This window comes from Ictalurus furcatus, chromosome 3 (genome assembly GCF_023375685.1).
Source record: "Ictalurus furcatus strain D&B chromosome 3, Billie_1.0, whole genome shotgun sequence".
In the NCBI taxonomy this organism is placed as follows: domain Eukaryota; kingdom Metazoa; phylum Chordata; class Actinopteri; order Siluriformes; family Ictaluridae; genus Ictalurus; species Ictalurus furcatus.
This window is the reverse complement of record NC_071257.1, coordinates 19618071-19638672: the sequence shown is the minus strand read 5'-3', so window position 1 is coordinate 19638672 and position 20602 is coordinate 19618071. Positions and strand designations below refer to the sequence as shown.

The following is a 20602-nucleotide window of genomic DNA, read 5'->3' as shown; positions in this document are numbered from 1 at the left end:
TGACCTGAACACAAAGTAAATTACATTGCAGCCATAAAATCATCTGGTCCTAAGCTGGATGTAATAAAAAAAAAAAAGCTGGTATAGTGTATTTAAATCAGAATACACACGGGAAGAGAAAATAGGGCTAATTGTAAAGTAACTAACTGAATAACTGTAATTTTCACTACAACGTTCTCCCTGTGCATCTCCACACCACAAGTGCCAACTTTCAGAAGTAAGAAGAAGAAGAAGAAGAAGAAGAAGAAGAAAGACATACTTCAAACGTACATTTCCGAACATCTGTTATCCACTCTCTTCTTTTTCCATAAGAAAAACATTATAACCTAAAAGTAAAGCATTTTACACATCTGATTATGCTTCTGGAATCAATGATTTCTCTTGACAAACATATTCTCTACCGCCATCATCTCAAAAGAATCTCTACAATCCTCTGTTTATTCCCGAAGCTTGGTCTTTCCCTACACAGTGCCAACATTAATAATGTATTGCGCTCATCTTCTGAGGCCCGATGTACAGTTTATACCAACAGTTGCTTGTCATTAAACAATCCACTGTATAATCAAATTCAGATGCTGTTTAATTTAACTGGTTGCCAGGCCAACTTTCTCATTTTACTGTCACACACGTTTTAGTGTATTACATATGAATTAACGAGGTCTTGTGGTTTCACGTCCTGCCTTATTTTGTAAAATAATGTGCTTCTCAAAAAATCGTATTCATACAGACTTTATATTACATCTGTTTTATTCATCATTACTGCAAATCTACAAACCTAATACAATGAATAATGCACACGGCCAATGTAAGGTCGTTTTGGTAACCTCATCATTAACTTGTTAAGAGTGATTTTTTACATTTTCCTAAAGCAGGCCATAACCCTGTGACCTTAATGACCACATCATTAAAAGTGCCTCAGACTGACTCATTTAGTCTGGGAGGTATTTGAGGCTGCTGAACATCTCCATAAGATGCCATGTTACACTCTAGACACACGAAATGAAGAAATATACACTTAGGGTTAATGTTGGGTGAGTTTAAATCAATTTCCCCATTTAAGCAAGTAGGCCTTAAGCACAGTTAAGACATATTACGAACTGTTTACATAAGAAGCTTTGCTGAGTCGAATAAAATCGGCTCATTAATAAATCAGTCTCAGTGTGTCATTCACTGGAATTCATTGCGTTCATACTGAGAGTTTCATTTAGAACTTGTTTTAAACAAGTTGTATTACTGATACAGCGTTAACCGAGAACAATAACAAAACAAGAGTTAAGCAGGTAATTAAGTAACAGTTTGTTGTTTGAATTGTCAACACTGTGTAAGTTAGCTATTTAGCGATAACCAAATGATTCATTATGCTCTTCAGAAACGTCATGGCGCTGCTTATACACTCCCGGAATACACACAGAGCTGTAAGCTTACACACCAGGCACACACACACATACACACACACACACAAATGTTTGCCTGCCATGAAGTTTTCTTGGCACTAAATAAATTGTGAAATTCCAGAGAAAGGCCTACCTCGTTGCGCTGGAGCTGAAAGAAGCTGTTGAGATAGTTGGAGCTGAGAGAGGAGCTGAGCTCGGCTGCAGGGGTTTTGCTGTAGCTCAGATCCGGATGGCCAGAACTCGCTTCTGGTCGGAAAGCATCGAAAGCGCTGGTCTGGTGCGTGTCTTGTAAAGAGAGATAAACCCAATTTAAAAGCTGTGCGGGCTGGTACACCGAGGTGCTGCTGTCAATGGCAGACAACAAGCTCATCTTTAACTGCGGCGAACTTTCTCCTCTGCCACAGTCACTTGTTTTAGACACTTCGGAGACTTGCAGGGCTAAGTTTATAACGGCGCGTCCCGGGCTTTTCCACACCCCACAACTGGAAATGTCGCCCTTCTCCCAGCTTGAACAGCGATATTCCTTCACTGGGATCCCTGTCAGTCACTCGTTAAACTATTCCTCTAATATGTCATAACAAAAAAAGGGAGTTTTACACGCGTTGTTCGCGGCCCGTTATCTCTCTTTATTTGCACAGCTACAGCTAGGACCTCATTGCGTATTCAGTAGGTAACTGTGTGCGTCATCAGCTGCAAAAGCCAATCAGCACACGGAGTATAATATATGTGCATGTATATTAAGGAGACTTGATCATTATTGGTTACTATTAAATACTTATTACATATTCATACTGGAAAGCTGCTAGGGCATGTCAACACAGAATCTCAAACAAGAAATTGTAGTGCAGAATCTATTAAAAACTATTTGAGTCATACAGATAGATTGATTGGTATTATGTTTATGCAGGTATCATGATGTCAAAATCTAAAAAATAAAAAGTTATACGAAGTGTACATATAGACATTATATAATTTATATAGCATATCGATGAGGAAGATTCGAGAAAAACAAGCATTAATTCTTTCATAAAAGGAGTTAAAAAATTGACACACTTCTGTTATACTGGTTTCTGGAAACATCACAACAACAAAACTAAACTAATTTTTCTCCTTTAAGCCTTTAAGCGTAATTACTACATTATAACAGCTCCTATTGCTGGCTTTAGGTGTGGAAAACAGACTCACACAAAACAAATGGTCCTGTTTATTTAGCTAGAGGTGAGATTTCCGAGCAACTCCCGAGTAGATCTATAACAGTTTCTTTCACTTCTTTAATCTCGGGTAAAATATTGGGCAAGTGGCAACATGAATGCTTGATGAAACGTTGATTCAATTATTACCATTCATGGTAAAAACATACTATTTAAAATTAAACTATGTAAAAATATGCTCTCAGTTTAAATTGCTAGATGAGCTCAGTCACTTAAAATAAACACTATTGTGTATTTTAAGATGCATTACTATAACAGACAAATAAATAAATGCAACAGGACTATTAAAGGGCAAGCATCAAGCATATATGTGGTTAACAGACAAATAAACCGAGTAATACTACCCCTAATAAACAATGCTGCACTTTAAGGGGTTTACGCTGCTTCCATAGAGTTTTGGCATGTTATTTATAAAAATACATTAAGATATATCTCTTTAAAGGGTGGTTTTAATGGAGTAACAATGCACCATACCCAGAGTTAGAACAAAACTATTAAAAGTGTATTCATGCGATACATCTAATGTCAAAAAATACTGTCTGACTCAACTGCATGTAGCTCTCCATACTTTATGTTGATACTCCACCTTGTGGTGTTGTAAAGAAAAATTATATAACAAATGGTCATCACATAATGGAAAACATATAACTACTTTCTGCTTTATTTTAATGATATTATTTATATTATTTAACTTTGTTTAATTATCAATTTGTTGATTATTTGAACAATTCCTTTTTCCCCCTCATATTTATTCATTTCACTGATTTGCAAATATATTAATTGTTTAATTAAATACAGAGAGCATCAGACATTCCCTGAGAATAAATCAGGGCTTTTTGAAAAAATTTACTCTTTTAATATCCTAAACATTCGAGCAACACCAATAAACATTCATTATGCAATCATTTTGGTGTTGTCAGGAAAAAGATCCCAAAGCAAAGAACATTCTAAACTGTTTATTATTATACTTAAACTAGTACATCACTTCACTCACTTCAGGGAAGAAAAATGCTGAATTATTATACAGGTATTACACACATTCTGGATTAATCAGTGCAATTCTTTCATAGTGGACTCTCAAATTGAAACCGATGAAAGACAGACATCCGCTGGTAGAATGAATTCTCTAACATAGTAGACGACTTCTTATTTTGGATACACAGTAGTCACATGATCTTCAAATAACCAATTCCATAAATTCTCAGTACAAACTGCAAAAAAAAATAAAAATAAAAATAAAAATAAAAATATAAAATAAAAACCCTGCATAAAACTGCAAAAAAAATTTAATCACTTTTAAGCTGTTTCACAAAGTTTATTGCTGTTATTTAAAAAAAAAAAAAGTTTTATAACATTTTACGATCTTATGTTAAAACCTTTATATCTGTGTAGCCAGGCTAAAAGGAATAATTCCATCAAAAAAGAAACAAAATGTCAAAACAATGCATTCATAAAAAAATATATAAAAAATTAAAAATCTCTTTTTCAATCTTTTTTTTTTTTTTTTGGCTGTGTGTCCATGATAATATCTATGCCGAATGATTTTTCATGTGTAACCTATAACTGTAACCATATTTATAGGCTTTCCCACAGACTTTACACTCAAAAGGTTTTTCATTTGAATGAGTTTTCTTGTGCTTGTTTAGTATATAAATCCGTTTGAAGCTCCTTCCACACTCTTGGCACACGTATGGTCTTTCTCCTGTGTGATCTCGCTGGTGCACTCCTAAGTCGTATTTGTCAAAAAACCTCTTGTCACACTGGTCACAAGGAAATGCCCTTTCCCCAGCATGTCTGCGCAGATGGATTTTCAGATAAGCAGGTTTGGTGAACATCATGCCACACTGATCACAAGCGTATGGCCTTTTTCTTCCGTGCACTCTCCTGTGGTTACTGAGACAGTCATACTGTTTGAACTCTTTTCCACAAGTTTCACACCAGAATGCTTCTTCACTGTCAGTGCGTGTGCATGTTTTTAACAACGTCCTGCCATCACGGCCCTTGACACAGTGATATTTTGTACATTTCTGTGCCTTTCTCGGTTTGCCTGTGCATTTCTTGTCTGTATTTGAAGCACGAAGCTTTACTTTAGCAGCATTTCTTTTTTTATTTAAAAATGTATTTAGACATGTATTTACGTTTTCAGCACATTCTACATCACACTCGTCATCTTCCATTTCAATGGGAGGAATCAGACCATGGGGTAAGTTATCATCACACTGGCGTGATGCTTCACTGGTTAGGGTCAGGCTAGAGTCATCATGCTGTTCCTTTTTAATGAATTCATTCATCTCAACAGACTCTTCCTTTATTTCTTCAAATTGAGGACAAGGCAAACTTTCAGACTGAGGTACATCCGATTCCTGTTTAACTCGTACAGGGCAGGTCAAGTCAGCGGGCAGACTGACAGTTTGCAACAACAAGATGCAGCCATTTTTAGGTGGTTGTGTGTTTTGTTCCGGTTTTATCTGACATAGGCATGGTGCAGATGGCAAACCAGTCTCCATGACTCTTAAGATGATTTTGCATTTCCTGAAGTGTGTACTACTGCTGCCAGAACCTCATCTCTCACTTCTTCAGCCATCCAACAGAAAAGGGAAAAAATAACACTCTTTTATTCTAATTCCAACTGCATAAGCAAACGATCTTGATACCTGTGGGGGGACAACAAAAACATGAATTAAAGAATAATAACTCCTGTAACGCCTTTATATAATATATATAAATATTTTTAAAAAAAAAAACATATTGAAAAAATAACACTGGAGGCCAGAATAATCATACCACATTTACATATAGTGCATATCAGTGATGTTTCCATCTTAAGCAAAAACAATATTAAATTGAGAATCCAATAGATCCAATATAGTTCTCTTCTGAATAACACTGAAAAACAGACTTGAAGCCTCTGTATGGCAAGCTGGAGGAGAAAGTAAATTTTAGCTGTAGATGATTTATTTATATATGCTCCGTGAGAGAAATAAGAAAGTAAATGTAAAACCAGGTAAAGTACTGTGAACTTTCACAGTAAAATATAGTTATAGAACAACTCCTGTTTTTAAAAATTGATTTTAAAAAATCTTATCTTTTTTTTTTTTTTTTTTTAGATTTTAGAGAATAAATTAAGAATTAAACTTACTAAAGGCATCTATGATCATAATGTCGTTCTCTACTAATATCACACCATTTATTAGTTATTTAATGAGATAAAGAGATTGTTTAATAAGAAACAGAAGCTTAGAAAAATAGTATTTTATAAACAGTATAAAATCTATCTGTGCTAAGCCACTGTTCAAGAATGTACTTTCTAAATGTCTCAGTAATTCCATAATGCTTAATTGACGTGACGCTTAAGGTGTACATTTCTGTCCATTTTCTAGATGAAATGTCTTTGATAACTTGTCTCATATCTCAAACAGCTCTTCATCCAGATAAAACCTTAGAGCATTAAGGTCATAGATGGTCAACAGCAGTAAAATGTTTGCTCACTACTGTCTTATCTCGTGGTTTTATGTTTATGTGCACTCGAAAGTGCCAGAAAGAAAATGTGGTGTGTTTTTTTTGTTTTGTTTTTTTTTTTTTAATAAATCCAAATTTTTAGTATGGATAGTCAGATGAAAGCCTATAAGCGCCCGGTTCTGAAAACTACAGTTTACAAAATCACTTACTTTATTTATTTATCTATTTATTTATTTATTTATTTATTTATTTACAAAATCACTAGCTTCGAAGGCAGCATACGTCATCGCGTTGCTAGGTTACCAACATACACTAGGTCCGTTAGATCTGATGAAATAAATAATCAGTGTGGGGAAACAGAGTGAATATTCTGAGACGACACCAGTAGTTTCTCTGTAGAAATAAAAGCAAATATTAAAACAAAATTCATTATAAATAACGCATTTATCCATAAACAGTTCCCTCTCTCTCAGGTGTTTTCCGCCGCCATATTTTCACATGCCTAGGATTATGGGATGTGTAGGATAGTAAAGCATACGTGTATGCTGCTTTCAAAAAGCGGGCAGATAAAGGCACCTCCTAAAGGCAGCATGACATGCAAACATACAAACAAACAAACCCTTAAGAAATGAAAGGGATCCCTGATTAGTGTTGAGCAAAGAAAATCCTAAAACAGGCAGTGCAGGAACAGAGACAGGAATAGAAAACACACAAGAGCTTTCTGAAAACTGAGCCGCGGTGTGTTAGTGCAACAGAGCTGAGCACAGGAGCTGCACACTCACTAGAACGAAATAATAGATAGTTTATAATCACTCACCAGTGGTCATGTAGGCACAGAATACGACGTCCTGTTTACAGTATTTTGTCGGTGGATATTTTCTGTCATCAAACTGACTTTGTATCACCATCTACTGCTGTGGAGGCGACATGACACTGGCTTGTATGGATAATGTGTCTAATGCTACTATAGTGTTCAGTTATTTCATTCCCCATGTGGGCAGTTTAGCATTAGCCTGTGTAAATTGTATAAAACTGTACCATTTATAATGTAATGTTTCACACGGCAAAAATGAAAATGTTGAAAGAAAACATCTTGAGGAATGGTATGGTGGTTTAGTGGTTAGCGTGTTTGGCTCATGTTTGAATCCTGTCCTGTGTGTGTGGAGTTTGCATGAGTTATCCCCATGTTTCTGGGGTTCTTTCTGGGTACTTTGGTTTCCTCCCCCAGTCCAAAGACATGCCTTGTAGGCTGATTTGCTTTTCAAATTGTCTGGAATGTGTGCCTTGTGCCACGAAGTGCCTGGGATAGGCTCCCCTGTCACCCTGTGTAGGATAAGCGAGATTCAGACTGAACTAGAATTGGACAGCTTATTTATTAGGATCTCAGAGATCATTACAGTATTTCAGTCATTAGTTGGATACCAGTTTGTTTGTTTGTTTTTTTAAGATGTGGAATAAAGATTGAAAAGAGTGAGAAGAGATAATGGAGGAGAGATAAGAGGACTTATAGGAAAAGGCACATCCTTCTCATCACATACAACTTACACAGAAGATGACATGAAACAGGAATCAGGGTCATACATAAAGAGTAAAACAAATCAGAAAAATCAACTAGAAAAGCGGTTTTCCACACTTTAAGGTGCATTATGATTGTTATCTCCAGCGCAAAACTAAATACGCAAACCTTAGATACCTAAGATCTCTTGACTGATCAGCTGCATTCAGAGAAAGAAGTAAATTATATGTATTTAATTTTCCACGTAACTACTGCTTTACAGTAGACATTCAAAAAGAAAGAATCTGTAAAAACAATAATATCTTCATGGTAGGAGCTGGAACCTAAAATGATGAAACAACATTAAAAAAGTTTGTATCAGCAATATTTTGTCACATTTGTGGGGTTTTAATGAAAATCCAGTTGCATTCATTTTGTCAATAAATAATCATAGGCAGTATAAAAGACATCAATCGTTTTACAGCTTTAGTGTTTATATATAATTAAATAGTTGCTTATTTTAAAATCATGCAAAAAAAAATTGTGTAAAACAAAACATTTCAGAGAGAGCTTAAAGAGCGTAATGAGGACAAAATGGATAAAGAAGACAGAGACAAACTACAAAAGAGGTCAATTAGGTGTTAAAGGAGTGAAAAGAAATGGTTTGACAGGAAAATGGAGGGAGAAAAAGCTCATGTGCCAGCAACAAGAAATCCAAGCACTCATAAACTTGCACAGGAATTGCAGAAGGTTGTTTTTTTGGTCAAATTAGTGCTGGATCTAAAGTGTTGCACTTAAAGAAGATCTCATGGCCAATGGAACCAGTTTATAAGCCAGCTTTCATACTCTAAAAAAAAAATCATACGAACATCCAAATATCAGTTATCTTATTTAAGTGCAGCATGCCGTAAATCTGTCAGCTGTTTGCACCACTTTGGCTTATGGCTACGCATGGACCAGACTGTCCTCCTTTTGTACAGCAGCATTTCTTTTGTCTTTATTAAATGACTGATATTTATCTTAATTTATGGATTTGTGTTGCCTTGCTTTCTTATTTTTATTTATTTATTTAAATACTTGTTTTATATTTAGCCAATGTTTTACCAATGAAATTAGTTCAATCTTTTTGCCTGTTCAGAATTTCCAATGAGATTTTCAGCCCTCTAATGTTTTCAAAAGAAGGTGGCAAATCCATCATCACAGCAACCAGTTTTATAACTGCAATAAATCTGTTCAGTGTAATAATTTCTTCGGAAATGTAAATAATCCTCATAAATCCTGATTTTTAAAATGGCTTATTATTTCTAATATACAGGTGCATCTCAGAAAATTCGAATATCGTGGAAAAGTAATCCCCCCCACCCACCATCTTTGCAGGTGTTTTGAGTTAATGAGCTGATTAGAGCTCTTCTCAGGTCGACATTTCTGTATTATAAACTCTTTATGCTAATATTTTGAGATGCTGGATTTTTGATTTCTGTGAGCTGTAAGTCGTAATCATCAAGAATAAAACAAAAAAAAAGGCCTGACATATTTCACTTTATGTGTAATGAATCTAGAATATATGAAAGTTTCTCTTTTGAATTAAATTATGGAAAAAATGAACTTTTCTATGATATTCTATTTTTTTGAGATGCACCTGTATACAATTGCTTAAAATTTGACATTTTGGACAGTCAGACTGCTGCATTTGACTGCTATCTGACAAAGAATAGAATAAATTAAGCAACAGTTGCACTTAAAATTATAGACCTTATTACAGTTGATGGTCAAAGATGGAGGAATCTTTTTTTATCATTAAAAAAAGCACACAGTTCACTCTTTACAGATCTGCAGTGTTCTGCTGTGGATTGTAGTGTGATATGAGATGGTCTGCTTCTTCCCAGCCAGCAAGTAAAGCTCATATACAGTGGGGTCCCAAAAGTCTGAGACCCAAATGTAACTTCAGTTTGTTCACTTAGTTTATATTATATATATATATATATATATATATATATATATATATATATATATATATATATATATATATACACACACAACCACACATACACATTTTTTTTTTATTTTCAGATAGCCTTTAAGAAATCCTTTGAGAAAAAAAGAAAGTATTTAAATCATTCCCATAGTTGGATCGGGAAGGTTGGGATGGACTTTAACAGGAAATATGGCAAGCACATCACACACACACACACACACACACACACACACACACACACACACACACACACACACACAACACTGTTTCCAAACCTATTAACAAATCCAAAAAGATTGGAAGTGTTGCGAACCAACCGAGAAGTGGTTTTGTGCAGTACACAGTGAAACACTGCCATGACAACTGAAGTAACAGAGGACAAGCAACATTCATGCTCATACATTAATGAAATGAGCAATGTTAGGCCATTAATATTCAAACATCCTACATTAGCTGATGTAACATGCAGCAAGGTGTAAGGAAACATTGAGATTTTGGGCCCATTGCATAGATAGTTACCATTAACTTCTAGCACTCAGCTAGAGCTATACAAGATAGCTAGCACCAACTATTAGAAGACCTAGTTTGTAAAACCTATATTTTCAGTTATTGGTGGTTAAAATAAAGGTTTGCATGTAGACATCTGCTTGTTGCTGTGCTCTCTGTTTGTATAAGGTCTAAAAAAATAAACCTTTTACTGAATCTCATGCAGAACTTCTTTATTCCAGACAAAACACAGGGAAACAGACTCATGGAAGAGACTCTAGGAACAAGAAACACTAGGAAACCAGGAGATGCAGAAACTCAGAAAAACTAGAAAAACCAAACTAGTAAACACGAAATTATCAGGTACTATATAGAATCCAGTACATACTGTTACAGAACACGATTTCAGGCACAGCCCTAGATTGTGGTAAAGGTGATGGTAATACTACTTACCTGTTTAGAATTTCCAAAGATTTTCAGCTCTCTAGTGTTTTTCAAAAGAAGGTGGTAAAACCATTACAGCAACAGTTTCTGAACATTGACAAATCTGGTCAATCAAATTAACTGCTCAGAAATAATTTGATCATAACTCCTGATTTTTTTTTAGTTTCAGAATTTGTCCAGATGTCCAGTTTTGGACAGTTGGATTGGTGTATTTGGCTGAAACCTGACAAAGAACAGAAAGTTGAAAGTAATCTTGCCACGTAAAATTATAGACCTTACAATTATAAACCTTTATAAATTAATTATTACATTATTACAACTGATATTCAAAAGATGGAGTGATCTTTTTGTCCCATCAGTATATAATTTGCATCTCTTTAAAACAAGCACATAGTTCACTCTTTACAGATTTGCTGTGACCTTCCTTGGTGATGGCTTGTAGTGTGATATCAGACGGTCTGCTTCTCTCCAGCCAGCAAGCAAAGCTCCATGAACAGTGGAAAAGAACGATTTGTGAGTGGCCTCTCCAGCAAACAGCACCTGTAAGGGCTGAAGAAGAAAGCTGAGCTAGATCACTCTTTAAAACAAACAAACAATAACGGTAATAACAGTAATACCACTACTACTACTACTAATAATAATAATAATAATCGCATGCTAAATAATATGCAAACTAATGAAGACAATATACACACACACACACACATATATATATATATATATATATATATATATATATATAAGATTTTCAATCTGTTAAAGTTCACCCCATGACACAATACAAATAAATTTGTTATTGCAAAGAAAGCAGAATGTTATAAAATACAACACTCTACAGGCTTCACCATTATACAGACTTTCAAACGCCAAAGCAATCAGAAGGCCTTACTGTGTGTTATGAAGTGATGAAGATAGTGATAATGTAATATACCTGAGCATTTGAGCCCGTCAGTGGAAGAGGCTCGGCCAGGTTATCGATATCTTGACCTGAGCAACCGTTTGCCACATAAGAGTACGATCCGAAAGTGTAGGGATCATGGAACCACCGGGACCGTACAAGCTTCTTTGGTGCAATTGTTGGATTTCCTGCAATAATACAATACATTTTTTTTATTATTTGGGGTGTAAATAGACTGCTGAATTTAGATTAAAGTGTAACTTAATATTTTGGAACATGATGTATACCACAACCCTGTTTAATTGTAATTGTTGGTCAGAAGTTATTGATTTTTACCCCAAAAGACTGTAAAGAGTTCTATATTACAAACAAAAAGGTGCTTTTTCCCCCTAAAATATTTATATTTGTTGTTCACTTGCTTTTTGTTGGTTGCTATATAACATTAATAACAGTAAACGACTGAACATGATCTGACCTGGCATGATCTTGGTTTAATTTTTATACACCACAAAAACCTGTAATTTTAACATGGGTGTGCCAGATTTTTATATCCACTGTATAATAAGTGTGAACAGAGATTAACTACAATTATTATAACTACCTGTAAATCTTTGAAGGAGCTGAGTCACCGTGCACAGCACGTCCTCTTCACACAGAGTTTCCATATACTCAGATTCATGCCCAGCAATCCAACCACAAAGAATGTGGCCATACCTGTGTAGTCAGAGAGAAATAAAAACCTTAACATACAACATAAAGTACTGGAAAATTACTGGACTGAATTCTGCTTACCTCTCGGCGGGTTTCAGTACAGTGAAGCATGACAACTTCCTGATCCAGGCAGTCTTCATATCAGAAACAGGATTCTGAAGATCATATTCATCCTCCCATATGAGGAAGATAACTTCACAATCTTCATCCCAGAAGGGCTGCTCGAACTCTAAGAATATTTTATTATTGGTCCCAAAGCCTAATCTCTGAATGGAGTGCAACTTGTGTTGTGGCAGAGGAGGATTCAGAAGAGTGTCATGGTGCTTCTTCATATAGCCTTTACAGATGAAAAAACAAACAAACAAACAACAAAAAAACATGGAATTCTTATATCAGAGTTAATAATACTAAATAAGCTCTAATATACATGAAATAATGAGGATATACAGATATGAGATTATAGAAAATGTACAAAGGAGACAATTGAGGGATGGTGTAACCCACTATTCATACCCAGTGGGAGGGTAACAATGACATGATCTCCTTCAAAAGTCTCTCCGTTAATGCATTCAACTGTAACAGGACACGTTCCTTCCTTTGCGCTTGACCGGCTGTGAATGTTATTCCAGTGAATGCACTTAACTGGTTTATTAAATAAGACAATGTCATTAGGCAGTTCATTCATCATGTGTGTAATTAAGCCTTCATAGCCTCTGCAAGAAGGACACAAATACATACATTAATTAAAAAATTTAACTGTATCCTCAGCTTTGGTTGTCAAGGTTCAGTATAAGCTGAAGATAAGCTGAAGGACACAATTGTCCTTCGCCAGCTCACCCTGGGAAAGTGCAGTCCAGCCCTGGAAGGGGCTTATACATGCCAAAGGAGCCAAGGTCCACATCATCCATCGTGTGCGTCCCACTAATGCTACACTCAAGCTTCAGTAGTGTGCTGAACAGAGCCTGTCTGAGCTTTCTGGCCTCATCTTCTTTCCATTCATCATTGCTGATCCGGAGAGCCTCTGTTTTAAGAAACTCCCCCACACTAGACATGGGTGCTCTGCTACTGTTGTAGAACTCCTGGCACTTCTTAAGTAATGTCAGGAAGACCTCTACTGCAGGTGCCATTACCTCAGCCTCAAGCTTCTTGCCTGAGCTGGAAAGCCAAGTAGAAAACAAAGGTGGAAGACCATCAATAACCACAGACTGATTCTCCTCAGACATGCACTCTTCATCAAGTAACTGGTACTGGCAGGCCAAGTGAAACACTGGGTTCTTTTGTGAGGGACCATGGATCCAGTTGGCACCTATTTCTATAATTTTACCATCTGCAGGGGAAAAAAGGTAAAGATTTGTGACATATCAAATTAATTTTATTTAAGGTCAGGTTATGATATTGCTTCTGAGTTGTATGGCTTGAGAATATGAATTCTGTAAGGAATAAAACAATCACTATGGCTTAGTTGATTGTGCTCCTAGAACAGTACATTCTAAAGTGTTTAATTTCTCTTTTATCATAGCAGATCACAGGATCTTTGCACACTTAGTACAACTGAGGGACTTGTACAAAACTATTACAAAAGGTGCAAACATTCATTGAGTCTCAAGAAGGCAACACGATACATTAAGAGCCAGAGGGGTGTAAACATTTGAACAGGATGATCGTGTGTAAATTGTTATTATTTTGTCTTCTGGGAAACATGTAAATATCTTATGTAGCTTCTGAAGCACAGTACTAAATGAAAAAAAAAAGAATGTATTGTAAAAACAATTTACATCAATAATCCTGTTCAAATGTTTACATCTCCCGGCACTTAATGTAGTGTATTGCATTCTTGAGCATCAGTCAGTACGTTTACATGGACAGCAATAATCCAATGTTAAACCGATTAAGACAATACTCTGTTAAGCAACTACCATGTAAACAGTGATTATTGATTACCTTAATCCGGCTAATGTCATAACGTGCATTACAGACATGTACACACCTTAATCACATTATTAACGTCGTGTGGGAGTTTTCACCACATTTTGCGACAGGACACGTACACACACGGCAGTGCTTTGATGGCAAACAAGAGAGCGCGACTGCGTCCTAAACCGCGTACTTACCTGCTATATAGTAGGTGAAATACACATGTATATCGGCTACTATATAGTAGGTAAGTACGCGGTTTTGGACGCAACCCACGGCTTCAAGCAGTCATCTATTTGCACATACAGCATGACAAATAATTAACTGCACTTGAAGCTTTCGTAAAATTAAAAATGTAACACAAAAACTGTATACGGTACCATAACGAAGACGAACTCTATGTTGATATGTGAAATTCTGGAGGGACGTCGGACAGCGTGGCGCAGTGATGTAATGACGTGTGTCGTTAATCGCTCTATGTTCAATAACATGTAAAACGGGTACGTGAAAGGAATATTCTAAAAGCAACTCAAGTAAACACCTTAATCACAATATTGTCTTATTCAGAACAAGGTCAATAATTAGATTACTGCTCTCCATTTAAACATAATCAGTGAATGTTTGCACCTTTTTTTAAAAACACAAAACATAAAAACAGTTGTTGATCATCCAGGTAACGACACACAGTATTAAGAATCGAGGGTATGTAAACTTTTGAAGTGGTTCATTTGTGTCAATTCAATTATTCTGACTTGTGAACTAGATGTAAACATTTGTTATGTGAAATAAAGAACTAAATAAAAAACAATGCAATTTTAATGATCCCTGTGATTATTATTTTTTTTTATTAAACATTCTGCAGATTCTGTAAGGCGTATGTAAACTTATGACCTCAACTGTAAGATTTTTGTATTAATTCAAGAACAACATGTGGTACTTTCTAATCAGTATCTAGTTACATTTAATGTTGTGTAATGGCCATGAAACAAGCTCCTGTTATGACTTTCATAACATCATCTTTAAACAGTCATCCCCTCACTGACATCTTTTGTCAGAGCTTTAAATCCTGTCTTGAAATCTTTCCCATGGAGGAAAACTGAGTGAGGGTTACACAGCCCTAGCACCCATTACTCCTTTCATGAATAATAAATTAATGCATCCTTACAGATTCAATTCAATTAAGTTGTATTTGTATAGCGCTTTTTACAACGGTCATTGTCTCAAAGCAGCTTTACAGAAACATATAAACACAGGATACAGATTATAAGTGTGAATTTATCCCTATTGAGCAAGCTGGTGGCGACGGTGGTAAGGAAAACTCCCTAAGATGATATATGGAAGAAACTTTGAGAGGAACCAGACTCAGAAGGGAACCCATCCTCATCTGGGTAACAATGGATAGTGTGAAAGTAAAAGTTCAATAGATTTGCAGATAATTTCACTATAAAATATTATAATTTTTATTAATCTCTTTATTATTAGGCTTAGATTATTTGGAGTGTCTGCCATGCAAGGCCATGTGAATGGGGCCTCACAGTTAATAGAAATAGTAATGTATTAGAGCAAGCACATTAACCTAAACCTGTTATATGAATTCCAGTTGGAATGGTCAGAGCCATGCTGTTAAAGAAAATCACCTTTTAATAAACCTTCTAACCAATCAGATTTAAGAATTCAACAGCACTGTGGTATAAAGCAAACATTATGCCATTGTGCTTGATGTAGTAAAGAAGTGGTTTTCAAAGTGGGGGCCGCCCGGGTGGCCTCAACAATTTGGTGTGAAAAATAAATAAATGTATGTTTTCTCTTTCTCACTCTCAGACAACCACACACACGCACACTTAATTCCTAATGTAATGTAAAGATGTAAGATGTAATTATTAATTTTAAAAAGGGATATATTCAGAAGTCTGTATTTTTAATGTGTTTTAAAGACATCTTGCAAAAGGGGGGCCTCGGTCAAATTTTAACACCATTTGGGGGGCCTTGCCCTGGAAAAGTTTGGGAACCTCTGGACTAAAGTATTACATAGCTGCTACTTCTCCTGCAGAAATGAACATGCTGATAAGGACATATGTGTAACCTTGACAAACATTTTCTAAGGGAGTGACAGTGCATAGTTCATACAGTCCAGAGGTACAGGTCTATAAAGTTATCACTATAGTTCATGTTCACTCAGTAACCAACTAAAAAACAGTACCATAAAAGATCTGACATAACACTGTAATGATTATACTGACTTCTTCCCACAACACATAAGCAGTTTTTCAAGGCTGCAATTGCACCCTGCCAGATCATAAATACATTTTACTTTGTACTTTTATTATACTATTTTATAAGCTTTTCCTAAAAAACAAACAAAAAAAAAAAACAACAAAAAAAAAAACTGATAGGTAACATTATCACAAAACCATTCCTGTTTGAGTCACAGAGGTAGTCTATAACCTGCCATACTCTTGCTTAAATTTAGAGCACAAAACACAGGCCTCTGTTTCGCAACAAAACATGCACGTTTACTTTGGCACTTCGGTCAGTGAAACAACTCAATACAACCTTGTTGTGTCTGGTGCAATGAGAAACAGCCTGAGGGTGCTGTGGGATACAGTACTGTGATTAACCCGCAAAGGGAGAAGAAGTGAAACACGGTCGCACGTTTCTCTGACGAATACTTTATTTCTTTTGCAAGTGTAGTATACCACAAGCCTATAAAACTTTGACAGAAATACCAGTAGGGCAGTAACTTAAATAGCCTATGTCCTGTGTATGTATTGTGTTGCTCTGTGTATTTAAAGTCCTGTGTATGTATTGTCCTGCGTATTTAAAGTCCTGTGTATGTATTGTGTTGCTCTGTGTATTTGTTGATTTTGCACTCGTCTCACACCGTTATGTAGTCTTTCGTACTGTTCCGTGTTGCATCATGGTCCTAAAGAAACACCATTTCGTTCCATTGTATACAAGCTATATAGAGGAATCACAATAAAAACCCACTTGATTTGATATTATACATGTATTCAGTTACTTACAGGACCCCTGTAAAAAGAAATAACGGTGTAACACACACAAGTGACCCAAGAGAGTGGTAGAGAGAAAACATCAACACTCGGGTATTCGATTATTTACATTTACAGTATTTGGCAAAGTCCCTTATCCTGATTGTTATGATGCAGTTTAGGTTAATAGCATTGCTATTACATAAGCACTGGGAGTGCTGCGATTTGAACTCGGGATCAGAAGTTCAATGTTTTAGCCACAGATTACAACAGGTTACAGGCGTTTACTCGCTCTCTCTTACCCAGTCTGCCGGTTTTAACTCTTCCTCCGCTTCTTGACGTTGCTTCAATAATGCGGACATTTCGGAAACCCTGTTTGATTAACTTCTGCGCAGCACCGATTCCTGAAATCCCGCATCCGACAATAAGGAGTCTTGCATCAACACCGGAATGGAGAGCCATCTTCCTCTTTCTGAGCCGTATAAAGTACTGAATAATACCCACAAGTAGACACTGAGGTTAAACCAGTCACTATTCCTGGAAGCACCGTTAATATACCCGCACACACATTTTTTGGGGGGCGCGGCTTTTACACACTTATTGGTAACAGCACCGAAAGCGGAAAGCGAGAGTCCGAGTTTACAGGCTAAATGTTTTTTTTTTTTCTAAAATAAATCTTTACATTATTATTATCAACTTGATTGATTTTGCCATTATTTAAATGTAAATGGTTATAAAAAAACAACTTTTGACTGTATACTCAGAAATACTGTCAATTGTTGTGTTTGTTTTGTTACTTATTTATTTAAAATGATCGTTTTGTATGAAACGTTATGTCTTTGTTGTGTAGTAGCTCGTTTTCCGCTTTCTGTGCTGTTACCTACGGTGGCCGAGAAATGCAAATAAAATCACAAATATGAAAACAAAATAACAAGTCTGAAAACAAAATGATTTGTTAATGTGTTTTTAGATTTGCCATTGTGTTTATAATTTGTTGTTTTGTTTTTGGATTTGTTATTTTGTGCTCGGGTTTGTTACTTTGCTTTCATATTAGCGAATTGTTTTGCGTCTCTGCCACCGTAGTTACCGCTAAATGTGTAAAAGCTGCGTCCTTAAAAATTATGTGCGGCTAGATTAACTGTACTTTCTTTTTATTTATTATTAGTATTATTATATTATTTTTAAATAATGCCAAGGTATCAAAAATACAAATACATAGCAAAATGTAAAAGTTGCATACAATGAAATGATAATGAAAGCAAAGGATCATTTATACATATATGCATATAGGCTGCATACCTCCTCCCCCCAACTCCCCCCCCCCCCCAAAACTTTACTGAAATAAATGAAAAAGGTGAAACAAGTTAATTGTCTTAAGAGCTTTAAAATTCATAGATGATGAAATATTTTGGATGTACTGTTGGACCTTTCTTCTAAAAACAATGGATAAGGGATTTTGATGAGTGAATTTACTGCGGTGAATGTGCAATTTTGCAAGCAGCAATAATAGATTAATAATAAAGTATTAATTAAAGTTAGCTTTTTGTACATTACAGGAGCCAAACAGTAGGCTACATCCTTAAAAACAAACAAACAAACAAACAAACAAAAACCAAACAAAGAGAAACCCGGAAACACATTGCAGTTAATAAATTTAGAAAATTCGACCCAAATTAGCTGTGTGTGAGGACAATCCCAGAAGATATGAAGAACAGTTTCATTAGGGGCACCACAAAAAGTACAACTTGTGTCTATATCTGATTTTAACCGGGTAAAATTTGTGTAATAATTTGAATGAAATTTGTCAAACCTTGTTAGTTATTATGTAGCCTATTTCAAAGGCAGAGTCCATACTTTTTTCCAATCCGTATGGTCAACTGAGTTCTTCCAATATGATACCACATATGGAGTTGTTACAAGCTCCTTTTGAAAGAGAGATCTAATTCCATAATTACGTGACGAAGGATGTGACAAAAAGCACAGTTTTCCTGCTGGGAACTTAAACGGGTCTAAAGAAATGGGTAAACCGCAGGGGTGTCAGTCGTACAGCCCACGGGCCAAAACCGGCCCGCTAGGTGGTTCAATCCGGCCTGCAGGATGAATTTTGAAAGTAAAAAAATGCATAAAAGACCCGAACTGGACAATTTTAATAAAATGCTATTCCTAAATTATCCGCTAGGGGCGCACTGTTTTAGTCAGAGTAGAAGACGCGGCATATCTCTGGGACTCAGACCGAACAGCAGATGGTAGCAATGTGCCTTCTGCTGTTTGTTATAACGGTGTAGTCTACCCTATTTTCTACGCGCCCCCACAACCGCATTAGCCAAAATGTCTTTGTCAAATAGGACAAACGTGGATACAAAGTATATATATATACATACAGTATCTCACAAAAGTGAGTACACCCCTCACATTTTTGTAAATATTTGATTATATCTTTTGATGTGACAACACTAAAAAAATGACACTTTGCTACAATGTAGTGAGTGTACAGCTTGTGTAACAGTGTAAATTTGCTGTCCCCTCAAAATAACTCTAATCGGTCTGCGGTTACACATCCCCATAAACAGCAAACTGTGACGCACTGTGTTCTGAAACCCTTCTATCACAGCCAGCATTAACTTTTTCAGCAATTTGTGCTACAGCAGCTCTTCTGTGGGATCGGACCAGATGGGCTAGCCTCCGCTCCCCACATGCGTCAATGATAGGTACTAACCACTGCATACCGGGAACACCACATAAGACCTGCTGTTTTGGAGATGCTCTGACCCAGTCATCTAGCCATCACAATTTGGCCCTTGTCAAAGTCTCTCAGATCCTTACGCTTGCCCATTTTTCCTGCTTCCAACACATCAACTTTGAGAACTGACTGTTTGCTTGCTGCCTGATATATCCCACCCCTTGGCAGGTGCCACTGTAACAAGCTAATCAGTTATTCACTTCACCTGTCAGTGTGGTTTTAATGTTATGGCTGATTTGTGTGTATCATTTTTTATTTTATGTGATAAGAATAAAAATGTGGCATGAACCACTAGATGGCAGAATTGTTGCACTTTATTTCTATATAACTAAACTACACTACAGCTTAAGTGATAATGTAACAGAGAGGCAGTGGAAATGGCAATATATTTATTGTAGACCTATCATGGCCATTGATTTTAAATGAAAGTTTTGAATGAATACAGGGTCCAGAATATACCTAATTTCACATGTAAATTTTCTCTGCACTGTGTTTCATTAATCCACAAAAACACCAATTATTTGGGTGGTAATCAGAGCAGGTAATAAAAGAATTAGTACACATCCATCCATTTTCTATACTGCTTGTCCTTCAGGGTCACAGGGAACCTGAAGCCTACCCCAGGGGACATGTCCAGTCCGGGCAGGGTGTCAGGCCATTGCACAATCACACACATATTCACACACCCTTTCATACACTACGGACACTTTGGACATGCCGACCAGCCTACAATGCATGTCTTTGGACTGGGGGAGGAAACCGGAGTACCCGGAGGAAAGCTCTGCAGCACGGGGAGAACATGCAAACTCCCTACAGGGGCAGCAGCGGGAATTCGAACCCCCAACCCTGGAGGTGTGAGGCGAACGTGCTAACCACTAAGCCACC

General features: G+C 36.3%; 2 protein-coding genes across 3 annotated transcripts in view; both read right to left on the bottom strand.

Moving 5' to 3' along the window:
• Positions 1-7856, bottom strand: part of LOC128605643 (zinc finger CCHC domain-containing protein 24) — a 37949-nt gene extending 30093 nt beyond the window's left edge. Inside the window, exons 1-2 of one of the 2 annotated variants that reach the window (XM_053621285.1) lie at positions 6882-7856; positions 1528-5259 (exon numbers count right to left, since the gene is read on the bottom strand). In XM_053621285.1, the coding sequence (XP_053477260.1) occupies positions 1528-1764 (237 nt within the window). In that variant the 5' untranslated portion in view covers positions 1765-5259; positions 6882-7856. Of the gene's footprint in view, positions 1-1527; positions 5260-6881 lie in introns of those variants that run through there. The other variant, XM_053621284.1, reaches the window with a different exon arrangement.
• Positions 7857-10238: 2382 nt separating this feature from the next.
• paox (polyamine oxidase) lies at positions 10239-17561 on the bottom strand. Its single transcript, XM_053621283.1, has 7 exons — positions 17280-17561; positions 12911-13400; positions 12587-12786; positions 12155-12410; positions 11964-12076; positions 11396-11550; positions 10239-11013 (listed from the first exon to the last, which is right to left on the bottom strand). Exons 1-7 carry the CDS (start codon positions 17437-17439, stop codon positions 10867-10869), a joined length of 1521 nt encoding a protein of 506 aa, XP_053477258.1. The 5' UTR covers positions 17440-17561; the 3' UTR covers positions 10239-10866.
• Positions 17562-20602: the final 3041 nt, after the last annotated feature.

Bases quoted from the DNA above. Each gene is read 5' to 3' on its own strand.
- paox (XM_053621283.1), bottom strand. From the start codon at position 17,439: ATGGCTCTCCATTCCGGTGTTGATGCAAGACTCCTTATTGTCGGATGC. The intron at 13,401-17,279 runs GTAAGAGAGAGC...TTTCCCCTGCAG, and splicing joins AGTTAAAACCGGCAGACTGG to ATGGTAAAATTATAGAAATA. The intron at 12,077-12,154 runs GTAAGCAGAATT...CTGACTACACAG, and splicing joins GTACTGAAACCCGCCGAGAG to GTATGGCCACATTCTTTGTG.